Here is a 17353-nt window from a genome sequence, read left to right as displayed (position 1 = left end):
AGAATGTTATTGATGGTATATAGAATGATGCAGAGAAAATGGTATAGAAGATTTTTTTTTTAAGAGATTTTCAACCTATGGTGTCTACTCTTAATAATAGTTTTTTATCATCATGTCAATATACCAATCAGTTTTTGGTGTAGGCGAGAATTTGAACCCTAAACCTCTTATTCAGCCATCAGAAATTTTACCAGTTGAGTTAACTGGAACCCACGATACATAAGATTTTTATTCTTAACCAAAACAATCTTTGAAATGGAATTCAAAATCTCTTAATATTGGAAATTCTGTTGCAAATCATCTATACTACTATTTAAGGGGCTTCCTCTGTTTGGATTCCTCTCTCTTTTTTTGTTCCAAAATAACCCCTTCATCAAACTTATCACGTTTTAAAATAATAGGATCAATTTATTACATCAATGTTACTCAACTTCCTAATACAAGTTCTCATTACTTCGCACTCCACACCCTCCATTCAGCTTTTCAATTTTTCTTTTCCACCTCTTTTCCGTTCCTTCCCATGCATGCTCATTTCTCTTGATTGCAAAACTGCACACTTCAAACTTCTCCCCATAAAGTTAACTGATGGTTGCAGTGTGGAACCTATTATGAGATTCAAGTTTGCAAAGTCCAAACCTTAAAATCATGGATTACCCCATCTAAACGGTAAGTATTTTTACTGGGATTTTATGAATGCTGATTTAGTGTGTCATTTGTTTGTTTGTTTTTATTTTTTATTGAGTTTATAATATTGGGTTTTGCTTTGATGGAATTTTTTCTTGGATTTTCACATTGTCCTTTGTTGAGCATGTAAATCTTGATTTTTTTTTTTTTTCAAGTTTTACTTATTTGTTCTTACAAATGATGATGACCTTGCTAGACCTCTTCTTTTCTTTTCACGTGCACAAATGTTAATTATTATCTGGGTGTTCCCTCCATTTGCTTCAATTTGATTTGAAGTGGCAAAAATTATAGTTGCGATTTCTTCTTTAAATTATAGTTGGAATACTCATGATTTATTTTTCTTAAAAAAGAAATAGATTTGTTTGATAATAGAAAATGATGGAAAGCTAAGTAGGTTATAGAAACACATGTTGGAGATAGCAAATAATCTTCCCCTCTGGAGAATTGCTTTGCAAATGGACAAAGCAGCAACCGTCTATGTCAATATTGGTCATAGAACCTTACCATGTCTCCCTTGCTTCGGCTATAAGTGAAAAATATAATTCAATTACTACATAGGGAGTCTTATATACAAGCAATAATGTTGTCTCCATTGACCACCACACTTCACATTTTGATGCCCTTGGCCCTAGCTTTCGATTATTTCCTAGATTTCAGCCTAGAGAATTGAAAATAGAGTGGCACTATATAGTTAGTATCCAACTCTTTCAATTACTCCCATCAAGAAGTGGATTTTATAATTTACATGCTTTTTAATACTGTTATTAAAGAAGGCGAAAAAAATAGAAAACCCATTCATATTGGAACCATGGACAGTAATTCAAAAACTTTCTTTTGCAGTTTCAAGATAGAAGAATCCTTTCTTAAACTTTTTTTTTTTTTTTTTTTTTTTAATTCTTGAGAAATTTCAAGCCTAAAAAAAGGCATTCTTAGTACATCTTTCTTCTTCTAATCTAATTTTGATATTTGGATTGCCAATTATGCTGCCCTTATCTGTTAATTGAAGTGACTTACGTGATTGTACATTTATTTTTTATTATCTTTTATAGGATTAAAGCAAAGGTGCCCTTCAGACTTCATTGTGAAGCTTAGAAAAATTAATGGATTTGAGACTTTTTATGTCATTATGTTGTGTCAAATTTCTTTACTCTAATTGTGACTTGAAATGTGTGAAGATCATTAGTATGATAGAATAATTTACCAAAAAAAAAACCAACAGCAGAGAAGGTCGATTATACAGAAAAAATCAACAATTTAAACTTCCTTCCCCCTTTCCTTGACTATTTTTTTGTGAATATTTATCTTTCAAGTGGATTATTTTAAAAATTCAATGATTGAAGTGTGTGTAAGGGCCTATCTCACTTATACATGATTATTTAGCAAAAAAAAGTATGTGGGTATTACTCAACTTTATTCAAAGTTGAGTTTAATCTTTGTGCGAATAGGGTCAAGTGCTTATTGTATGTGTAACAATGTTGTATGTTGATATGAAAAATATAGCATTTTCATTGTTGTTCAACATTGTCTAATAGTTCCTTCTTCTTCTTTTTTCCCATAATAGATTTAAACAATAATTCACTAAAGAGGGGCACAACTAAGTAAATGAAAACTAAGAGATTTTATTAATCGTTCAATTTATTATTGGGGTGTATCTCTCCATTGCTGCCTTCAGAAGGAGAAGCAATTTTTTTTTTTTTTTAATTGTATAGATCATATTATATTTGAGAAGATATCTAATAGAATGTCGTCTTAATGTAGTGCATATGGAACGAGAGAAATGATAGGAAACAGGGACAACAACAATATTGAAACATATGAAAAAAAATTTCTATTTTCCAGAAAACCATGGTCCTAATGGAAGCCTTAAAAACTAAGAAAGGAAAAAGGATTGGTGTTTCATTTCAATGTAAGAATTTGAAGTGGTTGCAATATGTTCATGAGCCATCAAAGTTGGAAAGTGCATAGGAAGACTACTGTCATATTGTTATCTTTGTGGGTTTTCCCTATCAAGGTCATGAGACGAAATAGTGTTTTAGTTATGACAATTAGTAAAGAGATAGCCAATCCAACTCAAGAGCAAACTAGACCGAGATGGCAAAACAAGGTGGTGCTAAAACACTTTGAGAAAATATGGAAGAACAACCTATCAAGCTTTTTCATGCCCCTTCCAATCTAAAGGGGGAATAGAGGGAATTAGCAAAACAATGTTCTTTATTTTTTACTCTATACATATATATATATATATATATATATTTTTTTTTTTGGAGGGGACTTAGGTTCCATGTAAAGTATTTATTCCCCAAGCATATTTTTAATGGAATTGAAGTCCAACCGCTTAAATTGAAAATATTTTTCTTAAGGTCACTTTTCAATTGGATGAGAGCAATAAGGATTTTTTCTTCTTCCTTTTTGGATTGTTTAATTTGAAATAATTATATTACCAAATTGAAATTGATTTAATAATTAGACTAGTCTCAGAGCACGCATGTGAGCATGTGCTTTGAGCCTCTTCCAATTATCATTATTTTTTCCTAAAGGTCAATGATTTACATTCATCATAATTTGGAATTTCTACATTTCCAAATACAAAATACCCAAGGGTGTGATGAGATTTATGCATTTGTGGGAAAAATAAAATTTTCACATAATTCTCATCACATCCTAGGTATTTTTGTGATTGGAAAATGTAGAAATTCCAAATTATAATAAATGTAAATCATTAGCTTTTAAGAAGAAAAAAAAAAATAGAAGGGGCTTTGAGTACGCTCGTGATAAGTATTAATAACTTCAGCCATACAAAACTTGAGGATAGCATTGTAAAAATACCTAGAGATGTGATGAAAAAATTATTTCAACCACAAACACATAATGCTCATCATAGGTATTTTATGATTAGAAAATGTAGTAATCTCTTAAAAAATTAAAGAGCCTCTAAGAAGTGTGTGATAATTATAGAATACTAGCCTCTGAGTACGTGCACGATGAGCGCGTGCTCAGAGGCTCCTCTATTTTTTTGGTAAATGCTAATAATTTGCATCTATTATAATTTGAAATTACTACATTTTTCAATTACAAAAATACCTATGGGTGTGATGAGTGTTATGCGTTTTGGATGAAATAAATTTTTCATCACACTCCTAGGTATTTTTGTGATTAAAAATGTAGTAATCCCATATTATAATGAATAAAAATTATTAATCTTTACCAAAAGAAATTGAAGAGCCTATCGTATTCACTTGCAAGTTTTCAACTAACAGGGACAAAGATGTAAAATAAAACTTTTATACATTAAGACCTACAAACTCACGTACACTTTGAGAGTTTTTATCTTACTTTCTATCTCTCATTATTCTTCAGATTGAAGACATTCAGTTTAGCTCTACATCCTCTTCTTTAAGATAATAATTAGTATTTAGCTTACACAATTATAGAATTTTTAACAAATATTTATAAATTAATATATATTACTCTAAAATATAGTCACTCTAAGATTTGAATGTGATCTGATAGTATTTTAGAATTTAACAATTTGATAAGTTATCTTTTTTTAAGAAAAATAAAATAAATAAAAAGTTGAGTTTGAAATGAGTTTGGATTCATTAATAAATAAATGTGAAACAAATTTGAGATTAAATTGATAATTATTTTTAATATAATTTGGAACGAGATTGAGATTTATATATTTTTTAATAAATTCAAATTTAAAATAGGGTAAATTACAATTTACCCACTTATGGTTTGGTTGAAATTCAAATTGTCTACCTGTAGTTGGAAATTTGAAACTTTATCCATCCAAGGTTATCTTTATCTTTTTTTCTTGTATGGTACTTTACTTTCAAGAGATCAAGTACTGAGTAAATTTTTTTTTCCACTTTTTTTTTGTGAATTTTATATTATTAAGTGGATTATAAATATTTAATATAGTAATTACTATTTAGCCTACATAATTCAACAAATATTTATAGATTAATACATATTACTCCTAAATATAGTTACTATAAGATTTGAATGTGATCTAATAGTATTTTAAAACTTAACAATTTGAGAAGTTATCTCTTTTTAAGAAAAATAAAATAAACAAAAAGTTGAGTTTGAAATGAGTTTGAATTCATTAATAAATATATGTGAAACAAATTTGAGATTAAATTGTTAAAATTTAATATAATTTGGAACGAGATAGAGATTTATTTATTTTAATAAATTCAAATTTAAAATATGATAAATTACAATTTACCCACCCGTGGTTTGATCGAAATTTAAGTTACTTACTTGTGGTATGAAATTTGACACTTTATTCACCTGAGGTTTCTTTACCTTTTTCTTTTCTTTTCTTTTTGTATGGTACTTTACTTTTAAGAAATCAAGTACTGGGTAATTTTTTTTTTTCCTTTTGTAAATTTTATATTATTAAATGGATTATAAATATTTAAGATAGTAAAGAGTATTTAGCCTACATAATTATAGAATCTTCAACAAATATTTATAGATTAATACATATTACTCTTAAATATAGTCATTCTAAGATTTGAATGTGATTTAATAGTATTTTAGAACTTCACAATTCAATAAGTTATCTCTTTTACAAAAAATAAAATAAATAAAAAGTTGAGTTTGAAATGAGTTTGGATTCATTAATAAGTATATGTGAAACTAATTTGAGATTAAATTGCTAAAATTTAATATAATTTGGAATGAGATTGAGATTTATATATATATATATATATTTATATAAATTCAAATTTTAAATATGATAAATTACCATTTACTCACCTGTAGTTTGGTTGAAATTTAATTTGTCTACATTTGGTTTGAAATTTGACACTTTACTCACCTAGGTTATCTTTATCTTTATCTTTTTTCTTTTTGTACGGTACTTTACTTTCAAGAAATAAAGTATAGAGTAATTTTCTTTTTTTTTTATAAATTTTATATTATTAAGAGGATTATAAATATTTAATATAATAATTTGTATTTAGCCTATATAGTTATAGAATCTGCAACAAATATTTATAGATTAATACATATTACTCTTAAATATAGTCACTCTAAGATTTGAATGTGATCTAATAGTATTTTAGAACTTCACAATTCAATAAGTTATCTCTTTTACGAAAAATAAAATAAATAAAAAGTTGAGTTTGGATTCATTAATAAATATATGTGCAACAAATTTGAGATTTATATATATATATATTTTATAAATTCAAATTTAAAATATGATAAATTACAATTTACTCACCTGTAGTTTGGTCGAAATTTAATTTGTCTACATTTGGTTTGAAATTTGACACTTTACCCAACTTAGGTTATGTTTATCTTCTTCTTTTTTTTTTTTTTTTTTTTTTTTTTTGTAGATTTTATATTATTAAGTGGATTATAAATATTTAAAATAGTAATTAGTATTTAGCCTACATAATTATACATAAATTACAGAATCTTCAATAAATATTTATAGATTAATACTGTGGGGCCAGAGAACTTACGACCCGGCCCACTTTCCACTAGGATCCAGGGCCCGTGCCGAGGAGGGTAGTTGCCGAGGACGAGTAGGAAAAAACCAAATAGCATAGAGACGCAGCCGAGGATGACCCTGTCCTCAGCATCCCAAGACTTCGAAGGGAAGAGTGACATGCCATCAAAGGCAGTCTCCAAAAAGCCCCTAGGAGAAAAGACAAGTAGAATGGGACCCACGTGGAGGTACGGTGTGGAGGTGGTTCAAGGTAAATACGTCCCCTCCGCATTGAATGCGTCCACAAACGTCCTAACTATATTAATGAGAAAAGACGCCTGAACAGTGTGGCTTCGGCTATTGCGACTAACAAAAAGCAAGGGGAGACAGCTGATGGGATAGATACTTGAATAGGCACCTGTCTGATCAACAGGTGGAGGGTTAGGATCAGCCAAAAAGGGCTATATAATGTGAAGACTGATGCGCCAAAAAGGAAGCTGGGAAAAAAAGGCCAAGAACCAGAGCCTCCCAAACCGCCTCAAGGAAAAAGACTCCTCGAGCGAATACGGTTTAATTCTGTATGAACACCACGACTAACCACCGTCTGGTGACCAAGTCCTAACCTTTCAAACCCACGCTCTACAAATGATATTGTTTAAGCCTTTTTACGTGCGAACCCAATATTATTTTGGGTTGTTACAAATTGAGTCCTTACAAATACATATTACTCTTAAATATAGTCACTCTAAGATTTGAATGTGATCTAATAGTATTTTAGAACTTAACAATTCGATAAGTTATCTCTTTTTAGGAAAATAAAATAAATAAAAAATTGAGTTTGAAATGAGTTTGGATTCATTAATAAATATATGTGACACAAATTTGAGACTAAATTGCTAAAGTTTAATATAATTTGGAACGAGATTTAGATTTATAATTTTTGTTAATAAATTCAAATTTAAAATACGGTAAATTACAATTTACCCACCTATGGTTAGGTCGAAGTTTAAATTGCCTACTTGTGGTTTGAAATTTGACACTTTACCCACTTGTAGTTATCTTTATCTTTTTTTTTTTTTTTTTTCTTTTTTTGTATAGTGCTTTCAAAAAATCAAGTACTAGGTAATTTTTTTTTTCTTTTGTAAATTTTATATTATTAATTGGATTATAAAAATTTTGAGATAGTAATTAGTATTTAGCCTACATAATTATAGAATCTTCAACAAATATTTACAGATTAATACATATTATTCTTAAATACAGTCACTCTAAGATTTGAATGTGATCTGATAGTATTTTAGAACTTAACAATTCGATAAGTTATATCTTTTTTTTTTTTTTAAATAAAATAAATAAAGAGTTGAGTTTGAAATGAGTTTGGATTCATTAATAAATATATGTGAAACAAATTTGAGATTAAATTGCTAAAATTTACCTTGTAGTTATCTTTATCTTTTCTTTTTTTTGTAGTGCTTTCAAAAAATCAAGTACTAGGTAATTTTTTTTTTCTTTTGTAAATTTTATATTATTAATTGGATTATAAAAATTTTAAGATAGTAATTAGTATTTAGCCTGCATAATTATAGAATCTTCAACAAATATTTACAGATTAATGCATATTATTCTTAAATACAGTCACTCTAAGATTTGAATGTGATTTGATAGTATTTTAGAACTTAACAATTCGATAAGTTATATATATATATATATATATTATAGATAAAATAAATAAAGAGTTGAGTTTGGATTCATTAATAAATATATGTGAAACAAATTTGAGATTAAATTGCTAAAATTTAATATAATTTGGAATGAGATTGAGACTTATATTTTTTTTAATAAATTCAAATTTAAAATAGAGTAAATTACAATTTACTCACCTGTGATTTGATTGAAATTTAAGTTGCCTATATGTGTTTTGAAATTTAATTCTTTACCTCCCTTAGGTTATCTTTTTTTTTTTTTTTTGTATGATACTTTATTTTCAAGAAATCAAGTACTGGGTAATTTTGTTTTTTCACTTTTTTTTCTTTTGTAAATCTTATTTTATTAAGTGGATTATAAATATATATATATTTTTAGTGGATTATAAATATTTAAGATAGTAATTAGTATTTAGCCTACATAATTATAGAATCCTTAACAAATATTTATAGATTAATACATATTACTCTTAAATATAGTCACTCTAAGAATTGTATGTGATCTAATAGTCTTTTAGAACTTAACAATTCAATAAGTTATCACTTTTTAAGAAAAATAAAATAAACTAGCCTTTGTGGCTCTTCAATTTTGTTGGTAAATATTAATAATTTGCATCCATATAATATGAGATTACCACATTTTCCAATCACAAAAATACCTAGGGGTATGATGAAAAATTTATTTCATCCAAAACGCATAACACTCATCACACCTTTAGGTATTTTTGTGATTAGAAAATGTAGTAATCCCTAATTATAACGAATGCAAATTATTAACAGCTTCCAGAAAAATAGAAAAGCCTCTAACATGTACGTGAGCTCGTGCTCAGAGGCTAGTACTTATTAAGAGTACAATTTTTTTAAAACTTAACTTTTTAATCTTTTTTATTATTAAAGTTGTAAGGACCATAAAATTTGTAGCCCAAGCCCACTTAGAATAATGGGTTATACCTTTCAACCTTGGCCCCAACCAATAAAATTTGTAAGAGGAGGGAACTAACAACAATAGAGGGGTTTGCCCGAGGACAGTTACAAGGAAAAGTAAGGTTTGTACTTAGAAACAAATGAGTATCAGGCTCTCCACAAGTTCTCCCGAGGAGACTAAGTTTGTATAAAAAATAATATTGTTTACTCTCTTCTCTCAATGTTCTTCCTTCTGTTTCTTTTCTCTTTTTTCGATCCCCTTTTTCAGTGCTCTCCCCTTTCCTTATATACTTCTTCCTCCATCACATCTTCATCATCCATTTTCACCTAACCTCCCTCATTTTTTGACACTTGTTACCTTTTACATCTGAAGAAGATGGTGGAAGGAATTTGCTTAGCTGTAGTTTACACTGTTCAGGTCACTTCCTCATCAATGTGGCGAATAAAGTTGTTGTCCACCATTTAATGCGGATGCAATAGGCTGCACCATGCTAGAAGCTTCCCCATCGTCCACTGACTTCTACTTTCTTCAGATTCCAACTCCTACTTAGAACACTATAAAGTATTTTGATTGATCCGTTTCCTTCCTCGAGCCCATGGCCTGGGGCGTTCCTACACCAATACGCAAGAAAATTTTAAAACCACATAAAATAGTAAAATTTGTGCCATAACTGTCTAGTTGGCAGATTGTAAATGGTGGATAAAAAGTGGTGAGTCCATACTATAGTGATAAGTAGCCAATCACAGTATGACACACATATAAGATAAATATGTACCTATATATATATTTTTGAGAAATCACATGTAAGATAATTGCCGCAATTTAACCCGTTTGGTAAGAAATTTTTAGTAATGTTATTTTTTTTGGAAATATATATGAATAAAAAAATATGTTAAAAAATGTGTAATGTTTTTTGAACACAAAAAACTTTTGTTTAAACAAGAGAAACATAAGCCCGGTAGAATTAAGTAGCTACTCTTTACGCAATTGATAAATCCAATCTCTCTCACCAAAATATTTCCCTCTTTCCATTTTCCCGCCCACTTCTCTCTCTCTCTCTCTCTCTCACATTCAATGGCAAGAACTTTCATTCTCTTCCTTGTGGTTATTCTTCCTCACCATTACAGGTACTTTAATCACACAACAAAACTCTACGCTTATTATATTATTAATTTTCTTTTACAAACTAAACACCTCTGCCTAATTGATTTGTCTTAGATTTAGTAAAGCCATTTCATAATTTCTTTTCTTTTCCTCCATTTTCTTAGCAACCAAACACAGCTTTGAAACCAGGAAACTCGAAAGAAAAAAGATCCATTGCGTATTTTCCATTTCTTCTTTGCATTTTCCGAATTGTTATTATCATTATTTTGTGTTTCAATTGAATTCTGGAATTTTTTAAGTGATTATTATTATTTTTTTGCAGTGTTCATCTTCAAATGACGCTTCGAATCGTTCCGTTCCTCGCAAAATTTCTATTCTTCTTCCTTCTGGTCTCTGTGCCTTTCCCTTGCTGGTAAAAAGTTAGGGTTTCATATATACATTTGAATTTGATAATCAGTAACTGCTTTGTTTGGCTGCTGAGAAAATTCGGGAAAAGAAAAGAGAAGTAACGTTTTGAAATTCAAAGTGTTATTGTGTATCTACTCTGGTTTTGAATTTGCTCTACTTGAAAATGCTTTGTTATGAAAATTTTAGTTCACAAGCTTAAGAATAGGTACTCAGATGGTGTTGTATTAAATTGCTTTGTTTGGTTCCTGAGAAAAATTCTGGAGAAATTTTAGAGCATTGAAGTGTACCTATACTCTGTTTGAACTTTTATGCTCAGTTTGGTTGCTAAAAGAATTGTAGCTCATGAGCTTTAGAATAAGCGCTCAGATAGTGTCGTATTGAATTGCTTTGTTTGGCTGCTGAGAAAATTCAGGAAAAGAAAAGAGAAGTAACATTTGGAAATTCAAAGTATTATAGTTCATGGATTCTCTGGTTTTGAATTTGCTGTATTTGAAAATGCTTTGTTAAGAAAGTTTTAGCTCACAAGCTTAAGAATAGGTACTCAGACAGTGTTGTATTGAATTGCTTTGTTTGGTTTCTGAGAAAATTTCTGGAAATTTTAGAGCATTGAAGTGTACAAATGCTCTGTTTGAATTTTTTATATTCAGTTTGGTTGCTAAAAGAATTGTAGCTCATGAGCTTTAGAATAAGCACTCAGATAGTGTCATATATCATATTAGGGAGTCCAAAAAAGGTTACGAGAATGAAAGTATTTAGTTGTTTACAATCAATATACAGAAATTGAAGTGCATTTCTGTTTTCTTTACTCGTTAAGGAAATCCATAGAATGAAATAAAAGTATGAAAGAGATTCTATATGGGATTTAGGGTCTTATTTTACTTTATTTTAAGAGGTCCAAATCTTTTTGTGAGCTTACATGCCTATGCATTACTTGAAAAGGAAAATTTTATTAAAAAAGGAGATGATTAAAGAAACAAAATATTGAAATTTGATTTGTTAGGGTTTAGGAGTCATCTGACCCCAAAAAAATTGGGACTAAGGCTTGGTTGTTGTTGTTGTCCTAGGATTTAGGAGTCATCTCCCAGTTTTAATGATGCCGCTAATTCTGTTTCTAACTTCATCTGAACCTTTTTTTGACAAGAAATTTGTGAATGACTTGTATTTTTCTCGTTTCAACATTTTTTTTTTTTGGTGTGGGGGCTTCAACAAAATTTCCTCTAAACTAGTTTGCATGAATTTCTTTCAACCTACTACATGGTAATTCAAATGACTATTTGTGTGTGCTTTTAATCACATGACTTGGTCATTTGGTTTGTTTAAATGCCTTAATGAGTCATGTGATTAAAATACACATTGACAGTTTTTTGAAATGCCATGTAATAGTTTAGAGGAGATGTCTCCATTTGGAGGAAAACTTTGTCATGGGACTTCTATGTCAATGTCTTGTTAAAATTTTTTTTTTTAATTTTTAAATTTTATTGGCCTGCTATGTTAATGCTTGGGGAAAACAGGTCTTCAAGCAATGGGAGTATTCTGAATGAGAAAACATTAGCTATGATAAAACCAGATGGATTGTTTGGGAACTATACTGATAGGATAAAGAATGTCATTCTGGAATCTGGTTTCATCATTTTCAAGGAGAAGGTTGTTCAACTTGATGAGGACAGTGCTGCAAACTTTTATGCTGAGCACTCTACGAGGAGCTTCTTTTCTAGCCTTGTCAAATACATGATGAGGTATCCATTATGTTTTTGTGATTTGTCACATGCTATTTTTAATTACTTTAAAATAATAATAATAATAATAATAATAATAATAATATGAGAAATTAAGGTTATGAAAATTGGTTCTTGAGTGGATTGCCTGCTGTTCTAGTGTTGGCATTTATTCTTTGGCAAGCCCCATATTAGTTGTCTGAATCCTTTTGATAAATTGCTGGATTGAAGAAAGTCACATCTTTCCTAGCTCATAAAATAATTTACCAAGCAACCACTATTGTGCTGATATATGCTATAAAGATATATATCTAATGCCCATGGAAATGGTTGAGATGCTAAAATTATGAAAAGCATAGTCATGCTTTAAGTATTTCCTTGACTAATTTGTTGACTGATGACTTTATTTACTCAACGCATGAAACCATTAATTTCTGTACTATGATTCTTTGGAGCTTATTAGAGCCTTGTTGTTGGAGGTGTTGAGTTCTTTTGGAGAAGTCATCTGGTAGAAGTCTCTGTTGTGACTCATGAGCCCTGCCCAAACTTTTCCATACCCTTTGTATTGGAATTTCTGGCTATCTATTTTTACAAACGAGCGATAAATTACATAAATTGATGGCCTTGTCAACTGGTTTTCGTTGTAGTTCTCATCATATTGAATTTGAACGATCATGAAATTACTTTGCATAGTAAGGTACTAAGGTTGCTTCTATGATGGTATTGAATAGTCTATAGTAATTACTTTGGAAATGTTTTCTCTCTCTGTATGACTCTGGTGCTACCAGTGGTCCAGTGTTGGTTATGGTTTTGGAGAAGGAAAATGCTGTCACTGATTGGCGCACTCTAATTGGGCCAACTGATGCTCGCAAGGCTAAGATTAGTCATCCCCACAGGTGATTTATGTTCTCATTTTAATCCTCTTTGTGCTTGTATCTCTTTTTCTGTCTGTCTTTCGTTTGTCTTATAAGTATATGGTCCCTTCTCCCTTTTCACTTTGTCTTTTAATGTTAGATCCTTGAATTCAATTAGTAAAAATCTCATGATTGTATCTGTCAAATAGTTCTTTGTAGGATTTCATAATTATTAGTTCTGGTTTTATTTTCAGCATAAGAGCACTGTGTGGGTTAGATTCAGAAAAGAATTGTGTTCATGGTTCAGATTCTACTCAATCAGCAGAAAGAGAGATCTCATTTTTCTTTAAAGAGGTGTCTGCAGGTCAATTCCTATCCTCTTTTTTCAGTCATTATGGAAAGATGTGTTCTTTTATGCTAAAGCTTATGCTTTTCTTGGGTATAATGAGCTCTAGCTCAAATGACACATCCTCCCCTTTTAAGAGCAAGATGGAGCTTCAGGTTGAGGTCTTGGGTTCATTACCCACTGGCTACATGTGTAACTTACTGAATTTTTTTTTGTTTTAAAAAAAAGGATAAAATGATACTCTGCTGGTTAAAATTTATACTTTACCTCTTGATGTTTGGCTCATTTGCTATCTGCCATCGTATAATTTGGAAAGTTTCACTTTCCCATCCACAATGATAAAATTAAACACCATACCACGGGATCTTTATTTATCTTGATACATGTTCACTAAATTTATGCAATATGCATCAACAAGTAGTTATAAATATCTCCACAGGAAGAGAGAGAGAGAGAGAGAGAGAGAGCTTTTTTCATTTGGGTATGGGTTGCTGTAGGATACCTTTGTTCTTCTTTGTAATTTTTTTTCCTTCTTTGTTGTTCAATCTTTGTTGGGGAATGACAATTATCTGTTGTTATATAGTAGCTTCTGTAACATCAGTAGCCTTAAAAAGTGATATAGCATGGGAGATCAGATTGTGACAAGTTTGTGTTTCAAACTTGAGTATGCAGTATATACGCTGATATTTTGTCCAACTGTGAAACCAAAATATTTGAAATTATGAATTGTAATCATGATAACAATATGTTACTCTCCTTTTTTCTCTAGTAGCTCATTTCTTTGCCTACTTCTGAATCTCAATTTGTTGAAGATTAAGGAGAGCAAATTAAAATTTGAAAATTAAAAAAATTTTGTAACTAACATTCCAACCCAAATAGATGTGAGAATCCAAATCTCAAGCGATATAGCATGGGAGATCGGATTGTGACAAGTTTGTGTTTCAAAGCTCATTTCTTTGCCTACTTCTGAATCTCAATTTGTTGAAGATTAAGGAGAGCAAATTAAAATTTGAAAATTAAAAAAATTTTGTAACTAACATTCCAACCCAAATAGATGTGAGAATCCAAATCTCAAGTGATATAGCATGGGAGATCGGATTGTGACAAGTTTGTGTTTCAAACTTGTATATGCAGTATATACACTGATATTTTGTCCAACTATGAACCCAAATATTTGAAATTATTAATTGTAATCATGATAATAGTCTGTTACTCTCCTTTTTCCTCTGGTAGCTTATTTCTTTGCTTACTTTTGAAGCTCCGTTTGTTGAAGATTAAGGAGAGCAAATTTAAATTTTAAAATTTTGTAACTAACATTCCAACCCAAATAGATGCAAGAATCCAAATCAAAGTCTAATCTGCAATCTAAAAAATGAAAAGGATTATGATGATCTGCTTGTACCAGCAGAGGGAGGAAGGTACACTGTGTTGGTGTGAACATCAATTTGTGGCTTTGGTGTTCTTTTATTTACGTTGGAAAGATAAAATGGGATCAACTCGTTAAATGAGATGAACTGAAACATGACATATAGCACTTGATTTGCACAAGAAAAAAAGAACCATTTTGTACTTGAATAAATATCTAATACTTTATACTTCTAAATTGCATCTTGCTTGAAAGGAAACACTTGAAATATATTTTGGTTGCTTTATTTCTTTTTTGACAGGAGGAGTGGTTACTGAACACGACGAACTGTAACGGGTACAAGTCTCTTTAGCCTTTACACTTCTACTCTTACAATTTTCCAAATTGGATAACTTCTCTGGCAATTCCTTTATGTTGGTTAGGCCATTTGTTGCTAAAAGTTGTCCCGTAAATCTTTCAAGTCCTGTGCAATTAAATAGGTTCTTGTGATATATAAACACCGGCACAGTTTGTCTGTCAGATAATACAAAACTTCTATTATTTTAGTGATTCAAGCAACATTGTCAGCAAGATTCTACTTATATTTAGGGAAGCAGTTGAAAATTCAGTCAGCACAATTCCATGGAGATTGCCGAACTGTTTATTTGCTACTACTTTTTTCTGGAAGGAGGTCCCTTTTACATAAGAGTTAGTTTTTGTAAGTTATTATCCAGTGTGGCTATGGTGAAGTCACTGAAAAGCAACATGAAGTATAGAGGAGATTGTTAATTACTTATCTACACACCATAGTTAATCTGAATCAAGGAGGGTGAATTTTGAGAAAAAAGTGATCTTATTTCTATTAGAGGATGTGATGCTTAGCTCTCTACAGGGAATATGATGCTGACAGTTTATTATTTAGAACATAAACTGAAAATGTGGTAGGTAAAGATGAATTTTTTGTAAGATTGGTCATGGACATGCAAAGTCAATGAATCTGCATTTTGGAACTTGTTCAATTGAAATTTACAAAGGTTTATTTTGTGCCTTAAGTAATGCAGGATCTTAGAAGCCAGGAAAAATCAATCATATTTATCTATCTGATTGCACATGCATGTGGTGATGGTGCAACCATAACGTTGTTAGAGGAAACAATAATCTCCTTGGAAACCTAAGATTAAGGCAAAGTCCAAGAATAAATGTTCATGATAGATAATTAGGTTATTAGCATTTTTTTTAGTTTTTCTCTAGTCCAGGGTATTTTAGTAAATTCCATAATTCTTGGGTATGGGGCCACAGCTGTGGGCCTTGGGTTTTATTTTATTAATAAGTTTTATTTAGTTATGGGTGTTTATGTGTGGGTTTTGGTTCAATTCATTGAGGGTTTAGTGTTGAGGCAGATTGTGGGCAGATTCAGTTTCTGTTTCTTCTTACTTGTTTGCAATCCTAAATCAATTCTTTTCTCTTCCCTATTAAAACCCTAGTCATTCTTGAATCCTAACCCTTTCTTTCTAAAGGTTCTAAACCATAAATTCATAAATCCTCCTAAACCTGAGGCACTAGCATACATAGACAAATTTTTCAATTTCTCCTATTATGCATCTAGCTCATTTTTATTTATTTATTTATTTATTTTTCCAACTTCTCCTATGTGATAGAGATAAATAAAATTTTGTTGAAGTATTGTGTCTACCTTTCAAAAAGCATCAATGTAGTAAAATATTGTAGTCTTAAATATGTTAAAGAGGAAGAGGGAAGAAAACATTTTAGCATGGATGTTAATATCTCAATCTGTTTATTCAATGGCTGTTCATAGTTTCATTTTTAGGCTGGAACCCCAATTATCATCTCGTTTGGTACACTTTACTATGTAGATTGTTCCATTTATCAGTCTACATTATACTCTTCTTTCTGGCATGTTCAACACCTTGGATCTTTTTATAGCTCAGTCTTTCCACCTTGAACTTGATGTTTATTGTATGGATGGTCCATTCTTACATCATTAAACGACTGTCTTAAGAGTAAGGTAATCACTTGCAGATAAGAACTATTTTTGGTCATCAATAGTATTATAAGATATCCTATGACTGAAGTCATTCTTGTGGGAAAGAGAGATGTCCAAATAAGATGTGTTCAGGCAAGTTCCTTGGTTCAAGGGCCGTGAGAGAGAGAGAGAGAGTTCATATATATATATATATATATATATATGTACAAATTCAGTTTCCATTAAATTAAAAAATAAAAACCTCTTAACAGGTTGCAAGCACCACCTGCTTTCTGGAAATCACTTTTTAAGTTTTTTTTTTGATAGGTAAATCACTTTTTAAGTTTTAACTGTCAGATTCCTTGAAGTAAATAAATAGGGACTAGAACCTTGTTAGAATTAGAGACCTATGATGTCTCATGTTTGTATAGCATGTAAGGCATGGTATGGTGCTCTGTTTTGTTGTTTTAAATATTTTTTTGATCGGTAAGGGTGCGTTTAAATATTGTTTATTTTGCTAAAATTGATATTTAAAAATATTGTATTAAAATAATTTTTAAATGTGTGAATAGTAATATAGAATCTATTTTTAATGAAAATTTTGTTGAAAAAACATGATTTTTAAATTCGGATCCGACCGTACGGTCTGACTAGGTTAATTGTCAACCTCTCACAAATACACAAACATAGTTTTTTTAATCTTAAGAATCGGCCTATGTCAAAAAAGCAAAGAACCGTTCAAACTACAGTCCAATCACACGGTTTTAAGAACCGTGATCAGACCACTTCTCACGCTTCTCTACTTCTCTTTGAATCTGAATCTTGAAAAAAAAAAA

At 30.4% G+C, this 17353-nt stretch overlaps 1 protein-coding gene across 4 annotated transcripts; it reads left to right on the top strand.

Annotated features, from left to right (window-relative positions):
• Positions 1-9744: 9744 nt before the first annotated feature.
• LOC115988728 (probable nucleoside diphosphate kinase 5) lies at positions 9745-15558 on the top strand. Of its 4 annotated transcripts, none has more exons than XM_031112342.1 (7): positions 9745-9888; positions 10188-10277; positions 11785-12009; positions 12777-12884; positions 13097-13206; positions 14856-14890; positions 15143-15558. In XM_031112342.1, the coding sequence occupies exons 1-6, from the start codon at positions 9836-9838 to the stop codon at positions 14885-14887; spliced, it is 618 nt and encodes a 205-aa protein (XP_030968202.1). In that variant the 5' UTR covers positions 9745-9835; the 3' UTR covers positions 14888-14890; positions 15143-15558. The 4 variants fall into 4 exon arrangements, with proteins under 4 accessions (XP_030968202.1, XP_030968201.1, XP_030968200.1 ...); XM_031112341.1 differs by having other exon boundaries at positions 15101-15558; XM_031112343.1 differs by adding an exon at positions 10030-10082 and having other exon boundaries at positions 9803-9888; positions 14856-15558.
• Positions 15559-17353: the final 1795 nt, after the last annotated feature.

Source organism: Quercus lobata, chromosome 5, assembly GCF_001633185.2.
Source record: "Quercus lobata isolate SW786 chromosome 5, ValleyOak3.0 Primary Assembly, whole genome shotgun sequence".
Lineage (NCBI taxonomy): Eukaryota > Viridiplantae > Streptophyta > Magnoliopsida > Fagales > Fagaceae > Quercus > Quercus lobata.
Note: the sequence above shows the minus strand (reverse complement) of the source record. Positions and strands in the feature narration are given on the sequence as shown.

Bases quoted from the DNA above. Each gene is read 5' to 3' on its own strand.
- LOC115988728 (XM_031112342.1), top strand. From the start codon at position 9,836: ATGGCAAGAACTTTCATTCTCTTCCTTGTGGTTATTCTTCCTCACCAT. The intron at 10,278-11,784 runs GTAAAAAGTTAG...TGGGGAAAACAG, and splicing joins TCTGTGCCTTTCCCTTGCTG to GTCTTCAAGCAATGGGAGTA. The intron at 12,010-12,776 runs GTATCCATTATG...TGGTGCTACCAG, and splicing joins CTTGTCAAATACATGATGAG to TGGTCCAGTGTTGGTTATGG.